Source organism: Oreochromis niloticus, linkage group LG8, assembly GCF_001858045.2.
Source record: "Oreochromis niloticus isolate F11D_XX linkage group LG8, O_niloticus_UMD_NMBU, whole genome shotgun sequence".
NCBI classification, from domain to species: Eukaryota; Metazoa; Chordata; class Actinopteri; order Cichliformes; family Cichlidae; genus Oreochromis; species Oreochromis niloticus.
The window spans coordinates 19,438,709-19,456,982 of record NC_031973.2 but is presented as its reverse complement, the minus strand read 5'-3'; the positions used below and the strand labels follow the sequence as shown (position 1 = coordinate 19,456,982).

The window sequence follows — 18,274 nt, the reverse complement described above, 5'->3', positions numbered from 1 at the left end:
GGTCCTTTATGTCAGCAAAATATATCTCATAGCACATATTTTTTTTAAAAAACAAAAGTTAACATAATGATGCAACAAAGCAGTTTTTGAGATTTTTATTTCAGTAGTACAATATATGTATAATATTCCTAATTATAACCATATAGCTCTGTTTATAGAGATAGAAGACACAAAATTAACAGGCTATGTAAGCATGCACATTTCATACCCACAGAATTTGCACATGGAGTCTGATATTTAAGCGTTGCAGAGGTAGTGGACAATGGAGTAAATGCAAAACAAAACTGAGCAAGCAATGATCATGCCTGAGATAGAAGCTAAAGCATAAATAGACATGCGCTTCTCCGGGGCGGCCCTCAAAATGCAAACATATTTGCAGCCTTCTCTTGTACACGTGTGTTCATCACGGAGCGCGTGCAGGTTCCAATAAAGCAGCAAAAATAAAAAGCAGGCTTCAACCAGAATCCGCAGAGCTATGCTGAGCAGGTAGAAGCCTACGGTGCCCCTGTCTTTGTGGAGATCTATGATCATCTTGCCCCTGCCTTCCGTCGTCGCCACCGTCTGAGCTTCCTCTGTCCCCTGAGCTTCCTCTGTCCCCTGAGCCTCCGGCTTCTCATCCGCCTTCATCCTGAAGCTCCTCTTCTGCGCCATTGTGCGGAGGTGGGACGTGAACAGCTCCATGAGCAGGACAGAGATGACAACCACGACAAACATGAAGTTCCAAGCCACCATCATGGGCTTGTCGAATCGTTCATTAAAACAGGCTTTTGTGCAGACATCGGGAGTGCTGCTGTTGCAGGTGAAGTCAGTATCCAGTTTGCTGAATGGCAGCTCGGCAAAGAAGAGGACCACAAGTCGGATGCACAGCAGGCCGAACCACAGGGAGCGGCACTTGTAGGTGGCGGTGGCATCCACCGCCGTCCTCAGGATTGGGATGAGGCCCGTTACTATTGCTGCCATTGTCACTTTTCCTGGTAATATAAAAGTCAGGTCAAGTCATCTTTATTTATATAGCACATTTAAAAGACACCAAGTGTCAGCCAAAGTGCTGAACAAAGGGATAATATAATCAAATAAAAAGAATTAAAATAGATAAGATGAAAACATCATAGACATCCATATATGTCTGTTAAAATATGTGTGTACATGCAAATATGCACATACATATACAAAAATGTGCACCTTCACACACAAGCACGCATACGAGAACATAAAATACATTTATACATATACACGTGCAAACATCATCCAATGATGTTTGGATGGGGGGGTGGCAATGGAGAAAGCCCTGTCACCTCTAGATTTGAACTGGGAGCGTGGAACTAATAAAGCATCTGACTGGAGGAGCGCAGAGTTCGAGTGGGTAGGTGCAGGCTAAGAAGATCTGAAACGTAACCTGGAGCCAAACCGTGGAGAGCTTTAAAAACAAATAATAAAACCTTAAAATCAATTCAATTTTTAACTGGTAGCCAATGTAAAGATGCGAGTAACGGAGTAATACTCTCTCTCTCTCTTTCTGGTACCCGTCAGGAGCCTTGCGGCTGCATTTTGAACAAGTTGCAGGCAGGACAGGCTTGAGTGACAGATGCCTAAATAGAGTTACAGTAGTCAAGACGTGATGATACGAAGGCATGGATAACAGTTTCCAGATCTTTAGATGACAGGATATTTTTGAGTTTAGAAATGCTCCTGAGTTAGAAAAAACGATATTTTTTGCTTGTCCAGCTTGAGGGCAGAATCAAAAATGAAACCAAGATTTTTTACATGGGGATGTACATTAGCTGATAGTGGGCCCAAGTCGTTTCTTATAAGACTAACAGAGTCTTCCTTACCGAAAATGATAATGTCGGTTTTATCGTGGTTTAATTTGAGAAAGTTCAGAAAGAGGAAGCTGGTGAAACATATAAACCCTACTGCCATTAATCTAATTAATAATTAGGTCATAATGAGAGATCAGATCGCTCTTGTGCTAAATTATGGTAGTTAAGTTGTAGATCTTGTAGATCTCATCTCCAAAGTCAATAACCAAGTTTTCCATCTTCAAATGTGCAAACACAGGAAAAACCAACAAACTGCTACAAGTGGACACAGATGCATTACAGTGCATCAAACGTTTTTTTTTAAAAAACACTCATTTTATACATTTACAAATGTCACAGCAAATGCATACAGCTCTGTTTGTGTCTGAGCATATAATAGGAGTCAAGTAAAGCAGACAGGAGATCTTACCTTGCAGGGTCACAGCCCACTAATGGAACACAATCACTGTGGCTTTGCGTTCAGTCTTTTATGGGTCCAAGAAACATCACGGTCATCAATATATGTGTTAGTTTCTCACCAAACGATCTGCTGACGCGGTCTCACTGAGTTTTTCCTGTACATCTTCATCCTCAACAGTAACAGAAGCACAAAAAAAACCAGGAACACAACACAAAATGAATCTCCGATTATTACCGATTGTTGCACACACGTTTTTATTGGCATAAAAATGTGATTCCTCTTGGCATTTTTGAATGCCAGCGACCTTTTGCAGCTTGACAAGTTGTTATTTTAGCGACACAGTGAAGCAGTTACAAATTGTTCAGACAAAAGAGATTCAAAAAAACAATTAAAAATGTTTTATAAAAACATGTTTACCATAAAGCCAAGGATTTATTGTTGGTTTCGTTTGTTTTCTTTATGGTGGATTATTTATGAAGAGATTACAACAAGATACGACAATTTTATAGTAAGGTACTTATAGTACAGTATACTGTATATTTTAATACATTAACATATAATACACATAACGGTTTTTAAAAATACTGCAGCAATACAAAACAAAGACCAAATGTTGACAGTTTACATAAAGATAATGTGGTTTTGATGTTTCTGAGGGAAGTTATTTTGAAAAGTCAGACCCATCTAAAAAACAGCTTTAAGGCCACTGGGAATTAAAATCACAGAGAAGCTTAAATTCCCTCTTCTTTGACTAAGTACTCTCGAAGAGACTGAAAAGCGGTGACGGGGACAGTCACGGTCGGGACAGTCAGCGACATGGTGCCGGGCTCGACCGACGAGGGAGAAACGTCGCTGGGGGTCGGAGGAGAAGGCAGGGGGTCTGTGTGAATGATGTTTATGTCAGCGAGCTGCGTGGCAACTGGCGTGGCGTCCGCGTGAGTCCGTAAGTGTTTGCGAAGATAGGCGGCGAACAGGAAGGCTTTGCCGCAGTGGGGACAGCTGTGGGGTTTGCTGTTGGAGTGGATCTTCTGGTGCTTGCGCAGTCCCGATTTGTTGAGGAAACCCTTGCCGCAGATGTCGCAGACGTGCGGCCTCGGCTTGGGATGCTGCTTTTCGTGCTCCTGCAAGTCTGCAAGCTGTGCAAACTCCTCGTGGCAGGTTTTACAGATGTGCGAGCCCAGCGACACAATTTTGGCAACGGAGGACTGGGTGGAGTCAATAGGGTGAAGGTTTTCGTGGGTCTGAACTTCTTCCCAGGTACCAAATGTAGCATCACAGTGAGTACAGGAGAACTGAGGGAGAGTTGTGTGGGCAGTGAAGCCTGAGGGTGACCCAGCCTCTGTCTCCTGCTGCTGCTGTTGCTGCTGCTGTTGCTCAGACTGCTCAGCGAGGTGAGTTCTTTCGTGTTTGCGCAGGCTTGAGGACACCACAAATGACTTCAAACACTCCTCGCATTTGAAAGGCCTCTCTCCAGAGTGCACACGCCGGTGCTTGTTGAGGCTGGAGCGCTCAGCAAATGACTTGTCGCACTCTGTGCACATAAATGGCTTCAGACCTGTGTGGACAAGCATGTGGCGCCGCAGGTCCCAGGAAGCTACGAAGGCCTTGTCGCAGCTCTGGCATTTGTACGGGCGCTCTCCAGAGTGAACGCGCTCGTGTACGGCCAGGTCGGCCGGCTGCCGGAACCTCTTGGAGCATTTATCGCAGGGGTAGGGCTTGAATCCCATGTGGGCTCGCTGGTGGCGACGGAAGCTGGAGGGGTCTGAAAACATCTTGCCGCACTGCGGGCAGAGGAACGGCTTCTCACCAGAGTGAGTGCGGAGATGGGACTGATAGGAAGAAAGCTGGGTGAAGCCTTTAGTGCATTGCTCGCACTTATAGGGTTTATTCTGCGAGTGGATGCGCTGATGGCAGGCCAGGGAGGAGGAGCGGGAGAAGGCCTTGCCGCAGTCCGAACACAGGTAGGGTTTTTCCCCAGTGTGGGAACGCTCGTGGTTTTTGAGGTCCTTCAGCTCCGTGTACGTTTTGCCGCATTCGTCGCAAGCATACGGTCGATGGCCCTGGTGGTTCCTTCTGTGCTTTCGGAACACTGAGGGGTCAGCAAAGCTCTTCCCACACTCGGCACACAAGTATGGCTTCTCTCCCGTGTGAGAGCGCATGTGCACCTTCAGTTTGGACAGGGTTGGGTAGCTCTTAGAGCACTGACGGCAGGAGTACGGGCGCTCTCCACTGTGCTGTGTCATATGGATCCTGAGGCATATCGCCTGCATGAAGGCCTTGCCGCATTCTGTGCATACAAAAGGTTTCTCCCCAGTGTGAGAGCGGCTGTGGTTACGCAGCTCTGTGGGCGTCTTGTAAGCTTTGTGACAGCTGGGACACTGGAAGGGGCGCTGGGCTGAGTGAGTGCGCTCGTGCTTTGAGAGCTGAGCCTTGCTCGAGAATGTTTTGGCACACTCGGGACACGGGTGCTGCTGCCGTTCCTTCACATGTGTCGACTGCTTGTGGCTCTGCAGAGCTGACAGACTCTTAAAGGCCTCTGTGCACGCAGTGCATTTGAAAAGGGGTTTGGCTTTCGGAGGCCTGCCTCTGCCACGTTTTTTTGCAGGCTGATCCCTCTCCACCTCTTCCTCTCGTTGGCCCTCTTCATCCTGCACAGGAGGGGTGTACTCCGCAGCAAGAGGTGGACTTGCAGGCTGAGCAGAGGCCATCTTTACATCTACAAAAAAAGATGATGGAAAATAATGTCCTGTTTAATAACAATGTAAAAAATAAAGACACATCATTGGCAGCCTGGGATAAAAATTCTTCCACAGACATGAGGGTGTTAAGTCCTATGACTTTTATGGATGTGAAGAGCACAACTTTAATGAAAGTGGGTTTTGAGGGATAAGAAATAATCAGTCACATAATAAAAGAAATATGTGGGTGTGCAGTTAATAACAAAATGGCTGGCATTAGGACCTCAGGGACAATAAGCTAGCCGCTTTAATGCCAAAGGAAGTTGGCGAGGTAATGTCAGAGATCATGGTGCATGAAGATGAACAAGTGGCATGTGCACGACCAGAGAAAAACACCAGAGATCACACCTTAGGGTGATGGTACTACGAACAGCCCGGACGTGTTATGTACGTATACCCCTCCGCTAGCTTTAGCTTGCTAGATATTTTCACTAACTCAAAATGGCTGGCTTTAGGACCGGCTGTACCGATTCACTCCACAGTGCCATCATCATCATCATTACTGTAAATGTACAGTATGCATTTAGCTAAGTTAGTTGCTTGCGTGTATTAGAAAAACAAAAGTCGATCTTACCGGAATCAGGGCATTAATCGCCGTTCGGTAAAGGGCTTCGTTTACTGTGAGACACGGTGGCTGCCGTTGACTGGCTGTGCGAGGGCGGACGGCTCTAGGACCATGATGACGACAGCTCTTGGAAAGCCAAGCGTGTAATACGTTTAATTATAAAATTTTAATATAACATACATCATAAATGTACTAGAAGCCCTCTGGTAAGATACTATAGTCCCAATAAAGTTCGACAATTGTGTGTTAAAATAGAAAGATGCTTGCCCAACTGCTCAACTTAAATGCAAATCTAGCTATTTTAGCTAACCAGTATGTTTTGGGGCGTATTATGTAAGATATTTTATGAATGAACTAAAAATGAACATTCACCTCCTGCTTTTTATTTGCTTAAAAAACAAGTTATCATATTTATTTATTTTATCGGTTGTATCGGTTAGCTGCTGCATCTTGAGCTAGTAGAGTTACTTTTGAGAGGGAATTATTTCTCTGTTGCACATTTCCTGTTTCCTAGCAACAAGCGCAATGTGGAAATGGGGATGGAAGAAAAAAGACAATTGGAAAAAGGGGGGCTGCCCTTTACATAAAAGTGACATTTTTTTAAAAAAAGCGAGTGAATATATGTCTTTGGTGCCCGCTTGGATTAACTACTCCTGCAGGTATTAAACTCTGTGCACTCGCTGGCCTTTGGAGTTTCGCGTTTAAAAACGCTTTCTGCTGCAATGGGTGCAATGTTTGTTTAGCTAGCCAAGATGATGCTAGCTCATACTCCGCTAATGTTAGCTCACTGCATTTTTAAACCATTAATATTTAAGTTGCTTCCTCTTCCTAAAAACTCAATGAGAGCGTGCATAATCCGTTCCGTTTTTGATCATAATGTGGAGAGTGATGCGGATTTACAGTGTCAGTACATTTGCATTGACAGGCGTTGTTTTCCTGGTGTATTGACATAGCTAGTTCAGTTAGCCTGATGGTGCAGAGGTGTAGCAAAACCTGTCAGACTGTTTACACTCCGCTATTACGTCTTCCCTCATGCATATTGACTACTGGTAGTAACGCATTAAATCTGTAGTATAGTTATCTAAAAGTTTGTACTTTTCATTTGTATGATTTTAATAGTAATGAGTTATCTGCGGCGTCCTAAAGTGTCTAGTTTGACGTGCTTCATAAAACTAATACTGTTTCTGTTCTCCGCAGTTCCATTTGCCTGGATTCTTCAAATTCAACTCACTCCAATGATCTGATGGGACCAGTTTTTGACATATTTCTGTGGCTATATCCCATAGAGAGTCCTCGCATCATATTATAAAGAACTGCCTTCTTTTTATGTGGATAAGAAAGACATCTAATGCATTTCCGCCCTACTTTGTGTCTGGCACACTTAATTCAGTCCATATCTTGTGATGGCTTTGCAAGACCATGGCAGGACAACAGGTTTTCCTTGCAAACAGTGTGGTATGGTGTGTCCCAGTATGCCCAGTCTAGTCGAACATATGGAGTGCCATCAGGAGCGAGATGAAGAACGCAAGTTTAAATGTGATGAATGTGGACGTGGTTATAGGCATGCTGGTAGCCTAACTAACCACAAAAAGACTCACGAAGTAGGTTCTTTTCAGTGTAATATATGTGGAAAAGAAAACTCTAATGCCTCAGCCCTGAAAAGTCATCTCCGGAGCCACACTTCCCTTAAAAAGTATTCCTGTGCGGAATGTGGAAAAGCTTTTCGCCTGGCAACGCAGCTGGCTACACATCAGAGGGTTCATCTTGCCAGACAAGCAAAAGAGCAGTCATATCGGAAGGTGGACACGGAATATTCCTCATATAAAAACAGACATGAACTTGAAAACAATCACCCACATCATCTTAGTGAGCACTTGGCCAGCGTTGGGATTTCCACAGTCAATGGCCCATCTGAGGACAAGGCTGAGATTGTTTATAATGTACAATCGGAGACCTCAGAGGATGCAGTAAATCGACCATTCAGGTGTGATTTATGTGACAAGTCATACATACACCATCGAAGCCTGACCAACCATAAAAAGACTCACCAAGTGGGAACGTTTGAGTGCACAGTATGTTTCAAACTGTTCAGTAACATGGCTGCCCTTTACAGCCATCAGCGAACACACAAGGCAAGAAGCGGGACTGACCCCACTTCGACAGGTGGGTCATACGCAGGCACACCTCTTGACCAGTTTTCACCTCAGAGCCAAGATGCTCCAGTAAACTTTTGTCATTTATGTCAGGTACTTTTCCCAAACAATGAGGAGTTCCAGGAACACATCCAAATGCATAACTCTTCATCTCTGTCATTTGGTCTTCAAGATCCATTGTCAGAGAGCCACAGTGTATCATATGAAAATAGTATTGCTTCACCCGAGTCCAACTTTTATGCTTCTCCTATAAACAATATTCCTCCAGTGTCATCAATGGATAATCATGGAGACTTTGATACACAAGAGAAGATTAGAAGTAATGGTCACATGTACTCTGACTGCTCCAGTAATCAAACCCCATCGTCCAATAGCACTCAGGGAGATCCCCCAATCATGGACACAAACACTCTCAGTCCTACCCTGATGCCCACACAAAACAATTGCAATGCACCTGAAATTGAAGAGACTTCAACTGTAGATTCTGATGAGCGTCCCTTCAAGTGTCAGATCTGCGGTAAAAGCTACCGGCACTCTGGGAGCCTCATCAACCACAAAAGGTCACATCAGGTTGGGATTTACCAGTGTTCCATCTGCAGGAAGAATTACCCTCACCTGGCAGCCCTCAAAAGTCATCTTCGCCTCCACAAAGCTCAGCCGTCTTCTTTTAACCTCAGTGCTGAGGGAGACTGGCTCTCCTCAGAGCCTCTGACTTTGGATAACCAGCAGGGCTGCTTCTCCTCCCAGGATGAAGAAGAGAGCAGTGCTCATCCTGTGCTTTGTATGGATCAGGAGAACGGAATTGATGGCAGCAATGGAGCACTGTACCACGAGCAGTTTAATCAGGACTTCTCCCAGGATATGACTGTGCATCTACCTCACAATGAACACCTGATGCAGAGGCACATGTGTGCAGACTGTGGTGAGACATTTGCAGATATTGCAGGGATTAAGTCTCACAGCTGCCCATTGCTGCATCAGCAACATAACACTACTAATGGTGACTATGACAACAGTTTAAACTTCCAGGTCAGTAATGGCCATTGTGAAGTTGGAAATCCAGGAATTAATGTTGAGTTCCAGGGTCTGAATGCTAGCCACAACCAAAGTCACTTTGAACAAAATTTCCAAGAAAATGTTGGAAGTGAACGGCTGAACAGTGGCCAAGAAGATGTTAACACAGATGAGGAAGATGATGGTGACCTTTATCAGTGCTCCATATGTGGCAACAGCTACACAACCATGAGGGCTCTCAGGAGCCATCTCCGAGGGCACACACAATCCCACGGCACTCCTGCAAGCTCAGGTCCTTCTTCCACGTCCTCTCATGAAGATTTGAAAGATGAGGAGTCAGGAGAAATGATGATCTGTAGTACATGTGGGGAAAGTTTTGCCAATCAGCAAGACTTGATTGCTCATCAGCTTGTGCACAATCAGGACCAGGTCGATAATGTTAAACCTTTCCACGTGAATAATGATGTTTCTGAAAGCAAGGAGGAAGCGCAAAACATCATCTGTGGGAGCTGTGGTATCTTTTGCACCAGCTACCATCATCTTGAGAACCACAACTGCACAGCTGAGAGGAAACAGGAGTTAGTGGACAGCAAGGAGGAAGTGAAAGTAAACAAGGCTGCCCAGCACCAAGACACGGGTGCTGACAAAGACATGGTCAATACTGAGAAACGTCAATACAAGTGTGATCAGTGTGGTCGGTCATACAGGCACGCTGGCTCCCTCCTCAACCACAAAAAGTCACACAAAACGGGTGTCTTCAGATGTCTCGTCTGCCAGAAACGCTTCTACAACCTGCTGGCCCTTAAAAATCATCAGAGATCCCACTTTGATATTAAGAGGTTAGTTTGGCATGAATGCACACTATTAATACTGTTAATTAATATTATACATAATCCGTGCTTGGTGGGAAGAAGTGATTAAAAACAAAGCATTGCCTGTAGGGTCTGATTTGTGTTTTTGTCTGTCACAGAAGTGTTCTGTCATTGTGGCTTTACTTGTTGTGGAGATTGTGCCCAGTTTTTCAAACATAGAATTAACTGTAACCCTTGTCTCCTCCCTTAGGCATACTTGTCACGAGTGTGGGAAAGCTTTCAAAATTCAGAAGCAGCTACTGAATCACCTGAGAAGGCACAAAGAGAACCAAGCCAAAATCCAGGAACTCAACAGCCAGATCCAGGCCCTTATGCAGATGAATGGGACCAGGTCAGATGGAGGAATGCAGCCCTTAGCTTCAGATGCCAATCAGGATTGTAATTCTGCTCTGCGCTGCAAGGAGCCGACTGAAGAAAGAGAAACACAGACAAAGTCGGAGATGTCAGTGAAATTGGAGGATGCAGGTGACCGACGACCTTTTGCCTGTGACCAGTGTGGTCGCACGTATCGCCATGCAGGAAGTTTGGTTAACCATAGAAACTCTCATAAAACAGGTCAATATTGCTGCTCTGTTTGCAACAACACTTACACCAACCAGCTAGCAATGAAGAACCACTTACGCACCCACTTTGCATATAAAAGGCACTCTTGCCAAAACTGTGGAAAGGGCTTTAGAGGAAGGAAGCAGCTTTTAGCTCATGTCTGTGGAGACCTCAGAAAAGATAGGTCTGGAGTCAGAAGGGGCCTAAAATCTAAAGCCTTTAAGTGTAAGGAATGTAAGCAGGCCCTTTTCTCTGCAGACCAGCTGGCAGCCCACACCTGTGATCAACCTTCAGGTAGCAGGGAAGCAGATTTAAATACGTCTCCAAATAAAGAGGAGCGACCTTTCAGGTGCAACATATGTAATCGCAGCTATCGCCATGCAGGCTCACTGTTGAATCACAAAAATACCCACAAGACAGGGCACTACTGTTGCAACTTCTGTTCTAAGCCCTTCACTAATCCCATGGCTCTGCGCAATCACACACGCATCCACACGCAGAAGAAGAAATACGTGTGTCTCACATGTGGAAAGGCCTTCCGTCTCGCCAGCATCCTGCACAATCACCAGAGGGTCCACAATCGGGCTGTGAATCACTTTAGCTGCTCTTCATGTGGGAAAAGCTTCCAGGGCAGGTCTGGCTTGAAGAGGCACCGCTGCCGCGGAGGTCAGGAGAACGCAGGATCTGGAGTCCAGCAGTCAGAGAGAGGAGACAAGTGTTTCATGTAAGTCTTTTTCTATTAATTATTATTGGAGTGGTTTTCTAATTCTTTCACTTGTTGAATTTTTTTTTTTTTTGGGGGGGGGGGTCATTTTGATAAAGCCTGACTTTGGCCAGACTGATACGTTATCCCCTGCTAAACTGATGCAGACAAAGCTGGGATTTTTTTCATGCATATGGACTAAGCAACTTGTGTTTGCATGAGAAACAACGTTACTGCAACAAAGTTTGCTAGAGAGTTTTAACAGCTTCATTTTTAAGTATGAGTGCTAACAGCAGCCATGGCTAGAAGCACTTTGTTTTGAAGTTGTGCATAAATTTAATTGTAAAACCTTCTATCCCATTCTTGTTAACCTGATATCATTTTGGAGGTCAGATGTCATTGTGACATTGTTTAGCTACAACTAGAGAATTCTTTCAATAATTATGATCAGAAATATACAAAATGTTTAAAATGATAAATTTATGAATGTTCATATCCAAAAGGTTAAGGCTGGACAGTCTCTTTTTTTTCTTTTTTCTTTTTTTTTTTGAAACACTCTTTCATCAATAGCCATGAGTACCATTCACAGAGTTGGGGAATGACTGCAATCACAGCATTGTGAGATGGTGAAAGATGTACCCTTATGCATCCTCCTCGATTTAGAGATGGTCTTTCCCTTTTCACATAAATGGCCTCCTTGACTTGGTTTCCCTGATGAAGGAATCACAGCAATCCTCCTGACACTTAACAGCGTACACTACATTATTCTGTTTGTGTCAGGGGACCCAATCCTTGAGATGGACCTATTGTTCGTGTTTTGGGATTTGAAAGCTACAGAGACGCGGTGTTTAGAGAAAATGTGTCTAAGATGTTCCGATACTCCTGACACATAAGGGATCACTAAGGGTGTTTGCTTAGGCAGCAGCTGATCTCTCCTGGATCGCCTGGAGCATACTTTAGGTAGCTTACCACATTTACTCAGGGCCTTCTTGATATGATGTTCTTCTGCTTCCCAGCCGCTGTATCTGTGGGGGTGATTTCAGTCATTATGCAAATGTGCTGTTTGAAAAGGTTGGGGAAACCTGCAGTCAGCTGAGACTGAAGAAGCCACTTGGATGACTGACAAAACATTTCTCACACTGAAAATGCTACGTCCAAATGAACAGAATCAACTTTTGGGGATTTCCTTACCTGGATGATTGATAGTGCATCAAGGTTAAGGTTGATTGATGTGATGTTCCAAAAGTTTTGGACTGAAAGTACGGTGAGACCAGTGGGAGAGGGGGAAAAAAAGCTGAGCACTGAGAGCTTTTTTGCAACACTTTGCTTCATAGGATTTGTGTGAAAAATAGAAAAGCTGCTGCCTGTGGGCTTAGGCTATAACTTGTCTGGTTAATAAAGGTATGCAGTCATGAGACAGTAATTCTAATTTGATGTTTGTACCGAACATTAAGTATAATGTCACAAATAGTTTTATAAATCATTCACTGTTGGTTAACGTGTTTTGAGTTGCAGTGTCCTGTTGTTTTTTAATTTGTAATTATTTCTTGCCGCAGGTGTGACTTGTGTGGGCGCTCCTATCGCCATGCTGGCTCCCTTCTCAATCATAAAAAGACACACTCCGAAAACCTCCACCACTGCACCTTGTGTCTCCAAACATTTCCCGATCCTGTCACTCTGCAGATACACTCCCAGATGAGGCGTCACTGCTGCCCCGAGTGTGGCAAGACCTTCTGTCTGGTCACCCACCTGCAGAGCCACATGGAGGTGCACTCAAAGGACCAGGTTGTGGTCTGCAGCTTGTGCCAGCAGAGCTTTCCCGACGCAGCCAGCTATCAGGAGCACCATAACATGCACCATGCGGCTCAGGACCACTACCAACAAGACCAGGATGAAGCTATAGATAACAACCTCTGCTGGGCCTCAGGAGTCAGGCAGTCCATGGGAATGGGAGGGATGCACAGTGAAGTTCCGCCACCTTTGTCCCATATTCCAGGAAGCATTCCTAATTCAGAGAAGAACAACGACACTTCTGCGACAGAGGAGAAGAGCCACGTCTGCGAGCACTGTGGGCGTACTTACCGTCACGCCGGCTCCCTCCTCAACCACAAGAACAGCCACAAGACGGGCTCCTTCTTCTGCTCAGTGTGCCAGAAGGAGTTCACCAACCTGATGGCCCTGAAGAACCACCGGCGCATTCACACAGAGCCAAAGCGCTACCAGTGCCTGGAGTGTGGGAAGGCGTTCCGGGTGTCCACTCAGCTCATATGTCACCGAAGGATACACACCAAAGAGAAGCCTTTTGCCTGCCTGCTGTGCGACAAGAGCTTTTCCAGCAAATCCAACCTGCGGCACCATCAGAAAATGCACCAGAACACCCAGACCTTCGACTCCTCATTTAACATGGATGCTAATGCATTTATGGACCTAGACATGGGGTCCTTTCTTTAAAGAAGTACTAAAGAGCATATAAAGAAGAGGACATATGGTCCTCATATGCTTGTGTTATTTATCCCTCTATCAGTAATTGTAAAACAGTATTTTTTTTTTTCAGAAAGTGCTCCTTGGTTCTAACAGATGCTCCTTTGAAGATACGCACATTTCATCACTGACTTCCAGTCTTACCTCCAAAAGAAAAGAAAAAAAAAACCAGATGGTGACATCAATGGGACGTCTCCAGAGGGATTGTCAGTCAGCTTTTAATAAGGCCTGAATGTTTCCCATGGATACACGGGGTCCCTTAAAACGAGGCAGGTGATGAAAACATTAGTATTCGCTCATTCCTCAATGATGAACCAGCCAACCAAAGTGAACAGAGAAGGTTCATGTAAGAACATAAAGCTGATGACACATTTTTGTACAACAGTACTGTTATAACTCTCGCTATGTATAATTGTGTTCAGTGCCTCTGTGAGTTCCCTAGGAAACTAAATATACAAACTGTATATAACTCTGAATCTTTTTGTTAGCTCTGCCATCAGTGTTGAGGGACTGCTCGCCTTCCTTTGGGATCTCATATCGGGCAGGCCGGTTAATTTTAAGTCAAATACCTCTGGGTGTGTTTAAAGGTCAAAGTGATTAACTGAAACCATATTACGAAATAAATAGTCGTACTGCTAATAATATTTAATATTCACATTCACGCCGAGTGACATCGTATGCTAAAATGGATGTATTTATTAATTTATTCTTATTTTTATTCGCATATTTTATTAGGAAGAACTTTTTCTGAATGTTGTAAAAGCTGTCTTCTAAAACTCATGTAGCCTTTGAGGGATTTCTCATCAGTCGATTGGTTACTCATTAATTTTCAGAACAGGCAGGACCGAGCGAGCCAAGGATGGTGTGGTATTGTTAGCACTCAGGGTTAACCTTTAAAAGGAACGTACCTGATGTGTAATACATTCTAGAAAATCTGTTTCTGAACTGAGCATAGTTGTTTTTGGGTTGTTGGTTTTTGTTTCCCCATCTTTGAAAAGCATTAGTCACGTTTCAGTGCCAGTGCCTAAAACGTACATTGATTGTAGCAGTTTGATGTGAACAAACCTCCTCTCACTGATCGTTATACTGTAAACTTCCTTTCCTTTTTTTAATGGTAAATTTAATTTAATTGTAAATTTATTTAATGTATCTTTGGACCTGGATCTCCTCAGTTCTAGTTAAACTTTCATTAAAACAGTCAGCACTAGCATTGCACCCATGCTTATAGAAACAGGCAACAAATTAAAGGAGAAACCAACATGATTGCCCAAGTTCCTGACACCATCATTTTTATCCTCATCAAACCATTCAGTGACCCCACCCACACCCACCCCTGTTGGTGCAGTATAACGCATCCCCTCTAAAGTAACAAGAAGACTCAGACATACCAGAAATATTGCCCACTACTTTATATGAATGAGACTGGATCCCTCTGCTGCAGGGATATTTTATTTTTCCTTTTTTTCGCCTGTCTCTCTGCAGCCATAATGCCTCATTTCTACTAAGCACAATTATTAAAATACAAACTTACCAGAGCTTTATTTATAGTGAGCAACCGGTTTCATATTTACTGTTCATGTGCAATTATTTTATTTTTTTTGTATTATTCTTGGTCAAGTTGTGTAATGTGCCTGTTTTGTTTTGTTTTTTCTTTGTTTTCTTACAACTCAAACGTCTATCAAAAGTAGACATGCAGGATCTAACAGTTTTGTTTTTTTTTCTTTTTGTTTGGCACTGGTCACGAAAGCATGAAATACCTCGAACGCCCTGCCTACCTGACAGACTGCTACTTAAATGCCTCATACAGCTTATCAGTAGAGAATACACTGTAATCGCACGGATGAAGCATCAGGCTTTTAGTTTGTGCAGACAGTTTCCTCCTCATTGCGGTCGTCTGTTTGCAGTTTGTGGTTTTCAGATTTATATTTGCACATGTGTAGACGACACTTGTAGCCTAAGGAGGGCCGTGTTGACAAGCGACAAGTCGGCTGCTCGATGAATCACCTCAGCTAGTGTGCGGGTCGTAACGTTTTAAGCAATATGCTGAAAGTATTGTTTCAGTGCACGAGTCGAGCGCGTCTCATTTGTCTTAACCGTTGTATGGAGTCGAGCAGCATCGGATTCAGTATACTGATTCTAATATCACAGCTTGCCTTGTGCCATCTTGTTACATTTTTTAAAGTCATTGTGTAACAATCATAATGATTTAACTGACCTCACTGTCAGATTTCTTTTTTTTTTTGTATGCTACAGTAGCCTGTAAGATGTCAAACGATACATGCACACTTGAGTTAAACTGACTTGTTTTTGCACCACATTCTCGGTCTCACCTCATTTGGCACTTAACCTTTCGCACTGATCTGTCATTGATCACTATCACAGTCTGCTGTTGTGGTTTGTGTTTAATTTCAGAGCGCTGTATATATTAGAACGAAGATGATGATTGGATCTCTGTAAATTTATTTAATGTTTTTTTTTTTTGTTTTTTTGCATTTTCTTCAACAGAAGAAAACTGCTAGATTAGCTATTGTGTAATAAAAAAACATATACCACATGTTCTCATTTATTGGATTTCAGTGTTAAAATATATATCTGCTTAGTATTTAATTAATATTTATATAACTATTTTGTCACTCTAAAGCGTAGATTTTTACTTCTTTGTTAGAATTTAGTTTAGAAAAAATGAGAAAATTATTTAAATTTAGGTGAAATAAATTAAAAGACTTGGGAAAAAAAATTGTGTTTGTTGTCCAAGTTTTTACACTGGGCTGCTGAAGGTTTAAGTATTTTTCCGATGGGCGCCCCTCCCTGAGCCTGGGTCTGCCGGGTTTCTTCCTGTTAAAAGGGAGTTTTTCCTCCCCACTGTTGCCAAAGTGCTTGCTCAGAGGGGGTCATGAGATTGTTGGGGTTTTCTCTTTACCTGACAATATAAAGCTCCTTGAGGCGGCCATTGTTGTGATTTGGCGCTATATAAATAGAGTAAAGAAAAACACTTGCAGCAGTGATGGAAATTGTCAGTTTTATTGTGAAAATACATTTGCTACACAAAAAGCAGTTTATAAAGATTGCATTAAGTAAAAGCCAGTGCATTTACATTATATACAAGAAGAACTAGAAGGCAAGAGAAACAAGTAGAAAATGTTAAGATATTGTTCAGTAATAGCTGGCCTGGTGGACGTTTTGAAAAAATCTTCACTGGTGTCCCTTTAAAACTGTGCTTGTCTGTCACACTTGTTGCATTACAACAGCTCAACATACTAAAATAAATAATATAGACCTCTTTTAAAAAATTAAAAAAGAAACAAAAACAGACAATAAAATGTATGTTAAATGGTTCCCCAATTTTGTTGCCAGAGGGCAAGCAGTTCACCCACAAGCAGACAGATCCGTGACCTGAATCATTGTCGGTGCCAAATTATCACAAGGATTCACAAGAATCGTGTTCAATGTTGGTAAGAGAAAAAAAACATTTAAAAAAAAGCTGAAAACAACAACCCTGTCCACTGTGGTTCGTGTTGGCTTCAGCGGCAACAAAATTACAGACCACTGCAGTTGCAACCATTTTTTTTTTTTTTTGCCTTGCTGCAGATCTGAAAAACGCTGTGATTGCTGAAGCTCCGTTTAAAACACTGTAGGTGTAGTTAGTTTTCCTCTCTGCAGTACATTCCTCACAACATTCTCACATGTTAGCAGTTTGGGGCTGTACGTCTAGTGTTTCAAGCATCCTGGGTTACAAAGCGCTGCTGCAACAGTCATGTGAATTCAGGGTTTGTTTTAGGCAAAAATGACATCTAAACTCTAAATGAAATAAAAGAAAAAAAAAACAGACAAGACAATATTTTAGTGACCTGCAATAAATGGTCTGTGTTGGTCTCAGGAGACCCAGTAACAGTGCATGAGTACAGTTTGCTCCTTTACTCAACAGCGTTCTCACTGCGTCAGGCAACTACAAGAACAGGTACTGGCAGGAACAAAGGTTGGAGTACAATTCACCTAAAAAGATTTTTTAAAAGGTAGCTACATTCATATGGCCTTAATGTGCCAAACAGTATGTGTTACTCACATGTGATCTATCTTTCAGAGGCTGTTGTGGTAAATGACCAGCAGAGAGGCCCTGTGTTACCCCGCTGAACGGCAGGGGGGATCAAACTGTGGCCCAGCTGGCGGATGTAGCTGTGTTACATTCACTGGAGTCCTGCTGAAAACAGCACAACGCAATGCAGGCGTGCAGACTCTAGTTTTACGGTTAATTCTCAGTCAAACCTGCCTAACCCCCCCAATGATCCAGATCAAAATCTCAACGGAGTGGAATATGAAGGCACACAAGTTCTAAAAGATGATACCACTAGTATAATGCTGTTAATATACCTACAGAGGTGTGAGATTTGCTCATTGCAAGTCCTGTCTTAACCACTGGACCTACACCAAGCATGAGAACTGAGCTTATCTCTTCACCAAACAGTCTAATAAATAAAAAAAAAAAAGAAGGTCCATTTCTGGTCGAGGTATACCCTGCAGTCAGAGTACACGGTTCGCCGTTCAGAGGTTTCCTCCGCCCGGCTAGTAACCAGTGGCTCCTTGGTTCTGTTACATCAGTTTTCAGAGGAAGATGAGGCTGTGGAGGCAGTGACAGCAGTTTAGTTCACCTCGCTTTACAGTCACATTTTAAAAAGTGGACCCATTATTATGGTTTCCCACTCTGTGATTTTTATTTTTTACATTATCATTGAGGGAGTCGCAGTTCTCCGTGAAATAACACTTGTGGCTCTTTCTACATTCAAGCCAACCCTCTTATGATTGGCTGCACCTCACAAACAGGAGGTTTAAATGGCCGACATAATACAGAGCAAATTAAAAGCATAGTAGGTCCCCTTTAAAGCAGCCGCAGAATATTCTGTGGCAGATCTGCTGTCTGCCTTATTAAAATGTACCTTTTTTTCTTTCTTCCACAGCGAGAGAGTCATGTGATACTTACTGAGTGGTTT

General features: G+C 43.2%; 3 protein-coding genes across 5 annotated transcripts; 1 reads left to right on the top strand and 2 right to left on the bottom strand.

Moving 5' to 3' along the window:
• Positions 1–80: 80 nt before the first annotated feature.
• On the bottom strand, positions 81–2,351 carry gjz1 (gap junction protein zeta 1). The gene is made up of 2 exons (XM_003438595.5): positions 2,230–2,351; positions 81–971 (listed from the first exon to the last, which is right to left on the bottom strand). Exon 2 carries the CDS (start codon positions 958–960, stop codon positions 238–240), a length of 723 nt encoding a protein of 240 aa, XP_003438643.1. The 5' UTR covers positions 961–971; positions 2,230–2,351; the 3' UTR covers positions 81–237.
• A 106-nt stretch (positions 2,352–2,457) lies between these two features.
• On the bottom strand, positions 2,458–5,649 carry znf668 (zinc finger protein 668). Its single transcript, XM_013273487.3, has 2 exons — positions 5,533–5,649; positions 2,458–4,936 (listed from the first exon to the last, which is right to left on the bottom strand). Exon 2 carries the CDS (start codon positions 4,926–4,928, stop codon positions 2,952–2,954), a length of 1,977 nt encoding a protein of 658 aa, XP_013128941.1. The 5' UTR covers positions 4,929–4,936; positions 5,533–5,649; the 3' UTR covers positions 2,458–2,951.
• On the top strand, positions 5,193–15,841 carry znf646 (zinc finger protein 646). 3 transcript variants are annotated; one of them, XM_005448211.4, is made up of 4 exons: positions 5,193–5,345; positions 6,721–9,529; positions 9,753–10,829; positions 12,365–15,841. In XM_005448211.4, exons 2-4 carry the CDS (start codon positions 6,927–6,929, stop codon positions 13,257–13,259), a joined length of 4,575 nt encoding a protein of 1,524 aa, XP_005448268.1. In that variant the 5' UTR covers positions 5,193–5,345; positions 6,721–6,926; the 3' UTR covers positions 13,260–15,841. The 3 variants fall into 3 exon arrangements, with proteins under 3 accessions (XP_005448268.1, XP_005448269.1, XP_005448267.1); XM_005448212.4 differs by lacking the exon at positions 5,193–5,345 and adding an exon at positions 5,547–5,666; XM_005448210.4 differs by lacking the exon at positions 5,193–5,345 and adding an exon at positions 6,032–6,182.
• Positions 15,842–18,274: the final 2,433 nt, after the last annotated feature.